Raw genomic sequence first — 12599 nt, 5'->3', positions numbered from 1 at the left:
GCCAAACCCCGCTATGTATCCCGGACACTGCGTGGTGCAGCAGGCTGGACTCTTACCTCGTGTCCGAGAACTCCAGGTTGGTCACGTTGAGGACCCTTTTCCTGTTTGTACTGTAGTAGTAATCCACAAATTCCTTGAGCTTCATCTTGCAGTCTTTCTGTTTGGTGACATCGGTGACATCAACGCTCCTCTCCGGTCCTAAAAATTAATTCAATGAAAAAGAGAGATTGAAGGGCAGCCTGACTTGCCCCATTTTGTATGCTTGGGGTTAACATTTCGAGAAACATCTCAATCTTTTGATTTTCTGATCTTCTTAGCCTTTGTATCTTCCCTGTTGTTTATGCACATATGCACATATACATATATGTATCAAATGCATATGCATAAAATGGTGCTTTTGTATTCATGCCCCTGACATAATTATTTCTGTAGTTTTTATCTTTAAAGGATTAATGTTATTTTGAATCTTTTAATTCCATTATGGATTTTACTTGTGTGGTGAAAATTACATGCAAATACCTGTATATCCACAGAGTAAGCCTTACCCACCACGCTGTAAAAGTCTCGTGATTATAGACGAGAGTGTAATACTGTACAGGATACCTTGTCAAACTGATTTTCCAAAATTGTAAGTTCTCTTATGCTCTATTTTAAATTTTTGCTTACGAAATCTATAATCGAGGAGGAGTTTTGCAGGCAAATTCCCATTTTTTAACATGATATTTCAGGTGTGCCACAAAAAAATTGACTTTTTGTTATTTTACCCAAAATTACACCTATCAAAAATCCATCCCCTCTGTATTAGAGTACAGAGAATAAGCTGCTAGTACTTATACATTTCCTCTGACAGACCTTGTTGGATACAAATCTCCAGTGTTAATACTAACAGTATTAGTCAATTAGTGGAGTTTAACACTGGGCACACCAGAGAACACATGGAGAAAGTCAGAGCTTTACAGAGAGTGCCCACTTCTAAGCACACTCTCTTATCCTTTCTGCAAGAAAAGCATCTCTCCAGTCTTTCTTCCCTTTAATTTTAATTGGTCTTATTTTTCCTCTCCCAGCATTTCATTCATTGCTTTTTGCACATTAGGAGAGGGAAAAAAAATCAATTTATTTTTTCATGGAATGCCAAGAACAGTAATGATGTATTTGGCGGTCTCGGTTGTGGTGTTTTGTCCTCTGCTACTTACTTTAGATTGTTTCTAGAAGACATTCTAGGTCCAACGTAATAAAATACAAAACAGCAAGATAAATCCCTGCCTGGGAAATCCCGTTTCAAGCAAACTAACCCCATGGAGGTTAGACCAGCGCGTATTTGTTCCGTTCGCTTTCAAATCTGGTGCCAGCTCCAGATTAAACAACCCGTGTTCTTCCCTCCAGCTCTTCACTAACTGTTTTGTTGGTAGGGTGGGTTATTTCAGCTAGAGGCTGAGAGAAAGCCAGCAGATGCATGAGGAGCACCTAGGTCATACAAGAAAATCTGCTAAGTGTAGCAGATGGGCAAGGAAAATATGTTTCCTGTAGAAGCAACGGGATAGGGAGAACAATAAAATCAGGGGTCTTGAATTCTCCTTTATTCATAGTTATCTCACTGCACACAATCACTGCAAAAGCAATAGATACAGTCAAGAACACCAGTGGCTGGTGATAGCAGTTTGGGGAACAGGTCATAGAATCATAGAATCATAGAATCATAGAATCATTGAGGTTGGAAAAGACCTCTAAGATCATCGAGTCCAACCGTCAACCCAACACCACCAGGCCCACTAAACCATGTCCCTAAGCGCCTCATCTACACGTCTTTTAAATACCTCCAGGGATGGGGACTCCACCACTTCCCTGGGCAGCCTGTTCCAATGTTTCACCACTCTTTCAGTAAAGAAATTTTTCCTTACATCCAATCTAAACCTCCCCTGCCGCAACTTGAGGCCATTTCCTCTCGTCCTATCGCTTGTTACTTCGGAGAAAAGACCAACACCCACCTCGCTACAACCTCCTCTCAGGTAGTTGTAGAGAGCGATGAGGTCTCCCCTCAGCCTCCTTTTCTCCAGGCTGAACAGTCCCAGTTCCCTCAGCCGCTCCTCATAAGACTTGTGCTCCAGACCCCTCACCAGCCTCGTTGCCCTTCTCTGGACACGCTCCAGCACCTCAACGTCCTTCTTGTAGTGAGGGGCCCAAAACTGAACACAGTATTCGAGGTGCGGCCTCACCAGGGCCGAGTACAGGGGCACAATCACTTCCCTACTCCTACTGGCCACACTATTTCTGATACAGGCCAGGATGCCATTGGCCTTCTTGGCCGCCTGGGCACACTGCCGGCTCATGTTCAGCCGGCTGTCGACCAACACCCCCAGGTCCTTTTCCGCCAGGCAGCTTTCCAGCCACTCTTCCCCAAGCCTGTAGCGCTGCATGGGGTTGTTGTGGCCGAAGTGCAGGACCCGGCACTTGGCCTTGTTGAACCTCATACAGTTGGCCTGGGCCCATCCATCCAGCCTGTCCAGGTCCCTCTGCAGAGCCTTCCTACCCTCGAGCAGATCAACACTCCCACCCAACTTGGTGTCGTCTGCAAACTTACTGAGGGTGCACTCAATCCCCTCATCCAGATCATCAATAAAGATATTAAACAAGACCGGCCCCAGTACTGAGCCCTGGGGAACACCGCTCGTGACCGGCCGCCAACTGGATGTAACTCCATTCACCACAACTCTCTGGGCCCGGCCGTCCAGCCAGTTTTTGACCCAGCGCAGAGTCCACCTGTCTAAGCCGTGAGCCGCCAGCTTCTCGAGGAGAATGCTGTGGGAGACAGTGTCAAAGGCCTTGCTGAAGTCCAGGTAGACCACATCCACAGCCTTTCCCTCATCCACTAGGCGGGTCACCTGGTCATAGAAGGAGATCAGGTTGGTCAAGCAGGACCTGCCTCTCATGAACCCGTGCTGGCTAGGCCGGATCCCCTGGTTGTCCCGCTCATGCCTTGTGAGCGCCCTCAAGATGAGCCGCTCCATAATCTTCCCCGGCACCGAGGTCAGGCTGACAGGCCTGTAGTTCCCCGGATCCTCCTTCCGGCCCTTCTTGTGGATGGGCGTCACATTGGCAAGCCTCCAGTCTTCCGGGACCTCCCCCGTTAACCAGGACTGCTGATAAATGATGGAGAGCGGCTTGGCGAGCACCTCCGCCAGCTCCCTCAGCACTCTCGGGTGGATCCCATCCGGCCCCATAGACTTGTGAGTGTCCAGGTGGCATAGCAGGTCATTGACTGCTTCCTCCTGGATTACGGGGGGTTCATCCTGCTCGCCGTCCCCGTCTTCCAGCTCGGGGGGCCGAGTACCCTGAGGATAACTGGTCTGCCTGTTAAAGACTAAGGTCAATGGCCTGGTAAGGAGAGTGCAGGAGGAGAGGGCGGTTAGGAGACTATATAAGGAGATAAAGGGACCATGAAACGCAGACAGATACGTTGGAGCTGGAGTCACGGCTCCACAAGGACGATGCCTTGCCTGGAAGGAGAGAGAATCAGACAGAAAGTGACACAGAGGAGGGACGGAGCGAGAGAGGACAGGACACAAGATCATACATGCTAAAGGAAGAAGGATGCGGAGACAAGACAAGCGACTTCAGAGCACTTCCATGGCTCCTGGCCAAGGTATGTCTTCCCAGGTGGGATGACGTGATGACTTGTGAGAAGATGCAGTACAATACCCTGCTCAGGTTAGAGACAGGAGGATGCCAAAATGAATCCAAATGACCAGCAGCCATGAAAATAGCTCTGACTGACAGCAGTGTTAAAAAATGTACTGCCTTTGCAGAGTGGGAGTCTCAGTCTAGTAATTCCTTCAATACAAAGTGAGATGGCAGTAATCAATTAAGACCTGCCCTGAAGAAACAATTTTTTAATACTACTATGACTGCTTCTTTTAATGCAGCGCTATGGAGTACAATGCAGTCTGGCTCAGGCTCACTGTAAGATACACAAGTTGGTACAAAAAACAAGAGTGAATTAATTGCTAATTAAAGCTACCACTACATAACAAATATTGAAGTCAGCACAGCTCAAGACACAGACAATATTTTACAACATATTTTACTTTTTTTTTTTTAAACAAATTATATATTTTTTTTAAAAAGCAGCTGAGCTCTAAACAGTACAAAGCCACCTGCTTGCCAGATACCCACCAACATAGTTTTCAACATCGCTGACGTAGAAGGTGGGTGCGGGTACGGACAAACCCAGGCCATCCTTCTTTGGGACGAGGATGGGCTCTGCAAAGCCATTTTCTTCCAAATACTCTGTTGTTAGTTGGCTGCCTGGCACTTTCACGACTATATCTTCAGCACTGAAAAAGTAAACACAGATTCAATGGTGAGGTGCTTCCACACAGAGTTTGGCATCTTCTGCATTTCACTACTGAAAGGAAAAAGTTATGAATAAGCAATTATATGCAAATTAGGTGCATAAGACAAAAGCCATTTATTGCAAAGCACACTAAAATAATCTGGAATTGATTCGCTGGAGCCTCATGCACCAACTACTGGAAACTCCTAAAATAACAGCTTACGGAGAAAGACCGTTTTCCTCAACTATAGGGATCTGTTGAGTTACCAGTGATCAATGTTAAAGAAATTAGTGTTAAATATTCCACTCTAAAGCAGGCAAGATTAAAAACGTTACATAATCTCAAATAAATTGTCCAGGAAATACTTTGCAAATCGATTTTAAGTAGTCAAATAAATTGCTCAGGAAATGTTCTGCAAATAATTTTCAAGTCGCTGGGAGGGTGTCAAAGGGAGTAAGGAAAAGGCAGCTTCATCAGATGACCAGCTATTTGCACCGACAACTCTCAAGGGGAATTCAAGTCCGATTTCTAGATCTTTTCAAGAGTAAAACGCTTTCAATTCAGAGTGAAAAGTGACTGTATATGAACGACCATCAGTCCCAAAAGTGCCCTGCTGCCGTGTGTGGTTTATCAGCCAGGCTCCGAAAACCGCCCGGCAGGCCGGGGCCACGGCTGCCAGCGGTGGAAACAGCAAAAGTTTGAGCGTTCACCCCAAAAAGCACTACCTCCCCGAGCGGGTAAGGCTAATACATGACTGCCCTCTCCTGCAGCAGTTCTGAACTACAGCTCATGTCTTCATACGGCACCAAAAACCGGCGGGAAAGGGGACGAGGCTGCGAGCGCCGCCATGGCGGCCGGCACACTCGGGCCTCCCCGCCTTCGCCACCCCGTGAAGCCCAACCTGCGGCAGAGCCCCCAACACCCTTTGCTGTGGGGGCTCCTCCTTCGACCCCCTCGCCCTGGGATGGCTCAGGCCGCCCCGGCGGGGATACGCCAGGCAGGAGGTTTGAACCCCAGGGAGAACAAGATGGCCAGGACGCAAAGAGGGATAAGCTGTAGAAACACAGCTTATTTCTGGGTCACCCCAGCCACAGTGCATCGGCAATGGCTGATCAGGAGGCAAATTGATAATTATTAAAAAGGAGCATTCCTCATTTATGCGAGCACCGGTACCGTACGCCAGCAACGTGCAAAGAACGAGGCTAGAGATTTTAAGGAGCAAGAAGCAAACCATGATTTACCACTAAACCTCTGCACTTACTTTACAGTGCCCATATACATGTCACATACTTGTTCAAGTCCGATTTGCTTCTATATGCGCCACGGAAACTTACGCATAGTTGTAAAGAGAGATCAGTACCAGAGCATCTAGTAACGATCGTGCCAAAATGGAGAGTCTGGCACCCACACTGAAGTACCTGAACCATCAATTTAATTATTACTACTACTACTACTACTATTACTACTCTGATGCTATTTTGGTATTAAACATTCAGGAGCAGAACGACATGAATTATATTTTTTGCCTTTTTGCTCTCTTCACTGTTCCTTTTGATCCGAGCCTCACCAAGGGACTAACCGTGGGTTATAATTCACTGCCGTGTGCTGTGAATCAGCAATGATGTTTCTGTCTCTGAACTGAGACCCCCTTTTTCCGTTCATCACATTCTGACTGACGAGCGTTGGGTTTTGTTCTGTGAACATCTGCAGATTTCATTCATTTTCTTCAGAAGAGAAAATTTCTCAACAAGACTTTGCTTTACTAATGGCGCAAGTGTAGATGTCAGAGGCCTGAATCTTGCAGGCACTCCTTTTGGCTACAGACTCTTCTTTCTCAGAAATGTTAATTTGGCAGCATGATTTTCTTATGTGCACATTTATGCGAGAAACAAACAAAAAAAATAGAGGTCCATATTTTTTTTACAATTTGGGAGTGACTCAGAGATACCACATATGTGAGTGCAATCTCAGAGGCCATCTGAGGTTACTGAAATCATTCTGCCTAGGCCTTAAACTTTTTTTAAGAAATCAGCTTTGCAATCTGCCAAACTGCTCTGTATTAAAAAAAAAAAAAAAAAAAAAAAAAAAAAGGCGAAGACAAAAATCTAGCAGGCCCAAATAAAAATAGCCAAGCAAGTAAAAGTACTGGGTCCTGAGTTCAGTGAAATGCATCTGTAAGTGCTGCAAGTGCTTTGCAGAGGTATTTTCAGCCTTTTCCTTAATCAGCCTAAGATCAGTATCTGAAATTAAATGCGAAATTAAATTCTCCGTAAAAAGGAAGAAGTTTTGTGTTTACCAAGTACACTTTACAAGTCTCCAAGGTTTTTTCTAAAATAATTAGTCATTAATAATTAAGGATTTATTTGGCTAAGGCCTACATTAAAGAACTAGAAGAAAATTATGACTCTACAAATGGCTGTGAAGCAGCCTAATAAAGTGTGGAACATGTCACCTAACAATTAGCACTATTCATTACCCCAAATAAGAGAGCCTTTGTCACTGTAGCAACTGAGGATGTCATTGTTCTTCTTTTGAAGATGGAGACAGAATTCAGCAAAACCATTAGTATTTTTGAGAACTGGATAATTCTGTGCAATAAATTGGTTAGTTTCTTATGCAAGCAAACGTTGTAGGGGCCAAACACATTCTTGTTCTTGTCTTCACAAATGCTAGCTTCTACGGAAATCCACAAGAACTGGCCTCAATCAAGAGTAGATCTTAATATGGCTGCACAAAAATAAAAAAGGGAAGAGCCTGGGACATCTGCAATAAAACAGCACTCATTTAAACTTCATCGCTCTGTGCTATATAATGCTTTCAGCAAGGATCATCATCAGCTTCACAGGAAACCGGCTATGTATGCTTTACCTCCACAGCCCTGTCCACGTGTGCAGCTGAACAACCTACCTTGGAAAAGTACGACTTCGAAGTTCCTTTATAAAGACTTGGCTCCCATTCTGTACAGGTTTGACCTCTGTCGTCTGTCCAGTATCGTGTTTATGCCAATTTCTTTTCTTTTTCACTGAAAAAGAATGAATTGGACAGTACCGTATGTTAAGTAGAAGATAATTATTAAGACATCTGAAGGAAGGACAAATCTTCATTTCATTTCTTACGCGAGCAGAGAAGAGGGAACCCCCAACTATGCTGCACTGCAAATTTTAATACTGCTCTCAATTCTCCATTAGACAATTACACTGTAGCCTGAAGATCTATTACATACTGAACAGTGTTCGTTTTGTAACATAAGGGCAACCAGACGGATAATTACTGAGCTGCACAGCTACCGCAGGCTTTATGCAAACACAGGCTCTGGACGTTTTGTACTTGCCAGACTACACACTTAAACCTTATCATAAAACTCTTAGAAAGCCACTTTTCTGCCTTCTCAATATGCAGTATAGATCTTTATGAATATATTTGTCATGAATTACCTTAGTCTAAAGGTCTGTCCAGCAGTGGCAGATTTGACATCAATTTTGATGGGCTTTGAATTATGCCCTGCACACAGCATGCACATAAAAGGAAAAAGACAAGAAAAAAAAAGAAGATGCAAGGGCACCACAAATGCAATTTTTAGAACTCCTCTTATTCCTAGGTTTTGAAAGGCGAGCCAGGCTTAGGCCTTAAGTTGATGACAGCAGACTGAAGGCCCCTCGACTGTGCTCCCAGTGGGTGAGACATATAGGCAAGTTCATCATGGAAAAAGGGTCGGCTGGAATAAGCACAAATAAGTAAGTCAAATGTCAATGTAGTTCTGCCTTGCCTCTTTGACAGCCAGATAACACAGAGCAAGAAAAACTGGTCCAGCTTTTTCTCTTAGTCAGCACTCTCTCTCTCAGCTGTTCCTACTTCTACAGTCTGTCCAAACATGCTCATTTTAGTAGTAAATTGTTTTCGTCCCAAGTACATATTCATACCATTTCAAGCCTCCGTTAGTAGAATTTTCGTATGTCACAACTTTCTTTTATTTTTCACCCTTGTTTTAAATCATGAAACTCAGTATTTTACCCCAAAATCAAGATCTCAGGCTTTTCTTACTGCTCAAAACAGCTAGGGAAGGAACCAGACTCCTCAGTAACCATGCATGGATGGCACTCTTTCCTTGCTCTTTGCACATGCACACACACACAGATCCACATACTTTTTCATGAAGAAAGGAATCCGGAGGCCACAGCTATAAGACATGAGGTTTGGAAAAAGCTAACTTTGTTTTCCTGACCGCAACCCTGGAATAACTCAAGTAAAGACATCTCCCAACGAATCCATCCCAGGTTTTGCACAAAGCATGTTGGTTTTATTAGTTCCATGCAGCTCTCCAGCCTAGCTGGATATATTCATTAAAGCTGCTAGTTCTTTATCTTAATGACTCTCAAGCTTAGTGTATTAATTCAATGCTCCTGGTAACAAAGGAAACAAGCCCTACATGAATGCCAAACCTTCCCCCTCTCCTTCCCTGTCCAACGACTGCCTCCTCCCCCTCTCAGCAGATCCGAACCAACGCTGGCACTCTTCGCACAAGTCCCAGTGAAACAGGTGTCGCCTGCCACAGTGAAAATTAAAGAGCTTATCATATTAGCGTGTTCTTTTATTACACTTCAGATAGCGTGGAGCGTCGAGAAATAAAAGTGGCAAATCAGTGCTGAATTAAGAAATTCACTGCAACCCTTCAAAAAGCACCAGGGAGCTATTTCGCTCGGCTCTGAGCGCCGGCAAGCATCCACCTCTCACATCCACCTCTCACGCAGAGGCAACGGAGATGCCTCCGCCGCCAGAACGCTCCCCAGGAGGTGCTATCTCCTGGACGGCAGCAAGCCGGCTGCTGTAGCCCATTATACTACATCAAACAATCGACATTTGGCCCATTTTCAGCCATTCTCTTTATGTTTCATCTTTACCACGAACACCACAGTAAGGGTTAAAGGCCCATTAGCATGTGCAACATATACTAGCTTCGGCCAGAAAGGCCACTTTTTCTTAAATGGTTGCAGATTTCTTTTTCTGCAGAACCTTCTGATCCAAATTTGACCGTTGGAAAGTATAACCCGCTCCTTCTACAGAAACCCCCCCAGAGGAAAAAGGGAATGTATTTTTATGAAAACTGTATCTCAAAATGAGTAATTCTAGACTTCAAAGGTACACTTACATTATTTCAAATGTATTATGAAGAAGAGATACCTAGAAGCACCCTGTTAGTTCTCTGTTGATTCATATTAAAGGTTGTAACTACTTAAAAACAGTTTCAGCCTGACTTTGGTTTGCTTGCATTTATGTAACTTCACCGATTGCGAAGAATCTCTCCTGATTTTCACTGCTGCAAATGAGACAGCAATCAAACCGAACATTTCAGATCGTGTTATGAAAATGAGTCAATTCTGCCTAAACAAAGCACTTACATTTTATTTAAACGATGTCAGAAAATTTTGTGTGAATGTGTATAATTTTTCCCAAAGAGGAGTCCCTACAAATTTCGTTAAACTGAAATGGCTTCAAATGTCATATGACGGGAAGCAATCTTCTGAAATAGTAGCCACTAAGCCACATTGGTAAAGTGGAAAAATGTAAGAAGAGGAAAATGATTTTTAAATTTGACATCTGGAAAACATATATTGCGGAATGCGTGCTCCAGAAATACACATATATTTTTAAATCCAGACGAGTTGCGTAACAGACAATTGGTGTCTGTGTTGTCCTTTGCTAATCTTGCAATAATTAAATCCTACCAGTGAACTACTGGCTCTGGAACAACACTTACTCGTTTATTTTCAAAACTGATAGATAACTAATTTAAACATATATTGTAACAGTTAATAAACAAACGAAAGTGATCATCTCCCAGCAGACCCAGCAGAGCCCAAGCGCCGTGTAGCAGGACGCCCTGCATACAAATGCCTGACAGAATGAACGCATTAAGCCAAGCTGTTCCTGCCTTCATTTAATCGGTCTTTCAACTTTCCTGGCCTATTGCACTCCGCAAGGAGGGGCTACAGGATAACAACCTCATTTTTCAACAGGATCCACGATTCTACGAGTTAATGGTGAAAATGGCTATGCAGCTTGAGAACCCGTGATCTTGCGCTTCACCAAAACTCAAGGTAAGGTTATCAATAACTAGTGTTTAAATGTTCCTGAAATTTTTACACTCGCCTACTTTGATGATTGGTCTTGTACGTCATTAAACTTTCTGCAGTGCATTTGAAGGGAGAAAACAAAGTCGTATTGCTGTACTGCAGAATTATGTAATGTTCTGTATTCCTACCACACTGATAACCTCATACATTGATAAGACCAGCACTAGCGACAGCGCTCCAGAAGCACTTTCTGACACGCTGCACGATGCAGACTGAGGGATGTACTGCCAAGTCGGGTTTTTACTTGGATAAAAAGAATTGGATAGCCAAAAACCTTCTTAAAGCATCAGAAGATTGTTGTCGATACAACTCTCCTCATCTTAACTGGTATATTAAACTTGTAATCTTTTTATCGAAACTGCCATTTCTTGAGTTCTAAGATTAAGCCCCACAGTTTTTATAGAATTGATATTTAATTCCTGATTATAGACTCTTGCTGCTTCTGTCTCATTTTTTTCCGCTTGCACTGAAAAGTAGCGCCTTTCATCATTCATAATTCAAAGCAAAGGGAAAGAAATCAAAGCATCTCAATGTTATACAAAACTCACAGAGGCTAGAAATCGTGTGCTGCTGCTTCTATACTGGGTCGATAACAGCCTGGGAGTATCTGCAGTCATACCCCCCTTTTCAACACAACCCATTCTAATACCAAATTGTTCCCTTGAAGATGATTTCTGGTCGTTTGACCAATTTCCAGTGCGTTTGTCAGAGATCTTCCAACAAAACATTAGAAAGGCTGACTCTTTTAAATCAAAACATTTTGTGGGGACATACTGATTTTGTTAAGTCTTTCAGAACAAGCCTCCCAAGGGTTTTTTTGCCAGCTTGCCCAATTTGTGGGTGTCCTGCTTGGGCCAAAGTTCTTAGCAGACCATCTGGGAGACAGGAACAGCGGCAGGTCATTCACGTTTCCAGTTCACACTTGATTTGGAAAAAGTCAAAGTGGAAAAATGATTCCCATTTTTGCCCCCAAACCGAACATTTCAGACTCCTCCCCTTCCCCCCTAGAAAATTTTTAAACTTTTAAGGCAGTGCAGAAATAATTGCTGGTTTTTAAAATTACTGAATTTTAACACAACAGAAGTCAGTTTCCAGACATCCCTTATTTCGCACTAAAAAGAGGAACATGATGATTCGTTCGGCTCCTGGGAGATGAGCACAGTGCTCTTCCTCTGTGTGTTGCTCTAAGGTTGCAAAGCAGTGAGAACCTCCACATCATTGTTGCTTATTTACAATAAATGGCTTTCAAGTAAAGCATTTCATCTTTTACAGGGATTGGTTTCTTTTCTTTTCTTTTTTCCCATCGTGTAATAGAAAGAATTTGTGACTTAATCTGACCAAAGCAAACACATCCTACAGCTCTTTCCCAGATAAAATTCCCACTGAGATCAACTGTCACTTTTACTCAGGAGAACTTTTTCCTGTGAAAGAACTGCAAGAATTGGCACCCTCAGTGCACCCTACAATTTTGACTGCCACTGAAATCGCTACAGTTTTATATCCAGGCCAAGCATAACGTACTGTTTCTTACTCTTCTCATCCAAAGACAAAAACCAGCATGTCGTTTCCAAAACTCACTTTATTAGAACTAGCTGTCTCTGTAGGATTTTTCTAGCCCACAGTACTAAGTGCCTTCACAATTCTTAATTCCGTGCGAGGAAGGAAGCATCATTTTCATCGCCGGGACTGGGGACTGAAGCTGTCCAGGCAAGGTGCCTTGCATTAGCTCATACGCACTGCCTGAGGCCAGGCAGGGAGCTGCATCCAAAGCTCCACAATCCAACCCATGGGTTTCTCCCCCTAACACCTTTTTTCACCTCACGGTTTGAATTCTAATATTTATGACACGTGATATATAGGTGTGTCTTTTTGTAATGAAAAAAATAAAAAGCTTCTTTTGTTTAAACATACAGAATCTGCTATGCACCCGAGGACCAGCTGTGCAAGTATACTTACAAGTAGACTTTCCATGGGTTTTCTCACAATTTGGACAATGATAGATGTCGATATCCGGTGCCTCTTCTTCTTCAACACCCACGCAGCTGGAATATATGAAGGCAAATACTACATTAGCTTGAGTCCATCTCCAAACGTGCAAGCACTCAATTAACAATGAAAACAACCAAACCCCAATAAG

The 12599-nt window shown here is 43.4% G+C and overlaps 1 protein-coding gene across 3 annotated transcripts in view; it reads right to left on the bottom strand.

Annotated features, from left to right (window-relative positions):
- PHF2 (PHD finger protein 2) overlaps positions 1 to 12599 on the bottom strand; it is an 89236-nt gene that overhangs the window by 31520 nt on the left and 45117 nt on the right. For all 3 annotated transcript variants that reach the window (XM_076345913.1, XM_076345912.1, XM_076345911.1), the window contains exons 2-5: positions 12419 to 12504; positions 7239 to 7353; positions 4171 to 4331; positions 57 to 198 (exon numbers count right to left, since the gene is read on the bottom strand). In XM_076345913.1, coding sequence (XP_076202028.1) covers positions 57 to 198; positions 4171 to 4331; positions 7239 to 7353; positions 12419 to 12504 — 504 coding nt within the window. The remainder of the gene's footprint in view (positions 1 to 56; positions 199 to 4170; positions 4332 to 7238; positions 7354 to 12418; positions 12505 to 12599) is intronic.

Source organism: Aptenodytes patagonicus, chromosome 8 (genome assembly GCF_965638725.1).
Source record: "Aptenodytes patagonicus chromosome 8, bAptPat1.pri.cur, whole genome shotgun sequence".
Classification (NCBI taxonomy): Eukaryota; Metazoa; Chordata; class Aves; order Sphenisciformes; family Spheniscidae; genus Aptenodytes; species Aptenodytes patagonicus.
This window is presented reverse-complemented; position numbering and strand designations above follow the sequence as displayed.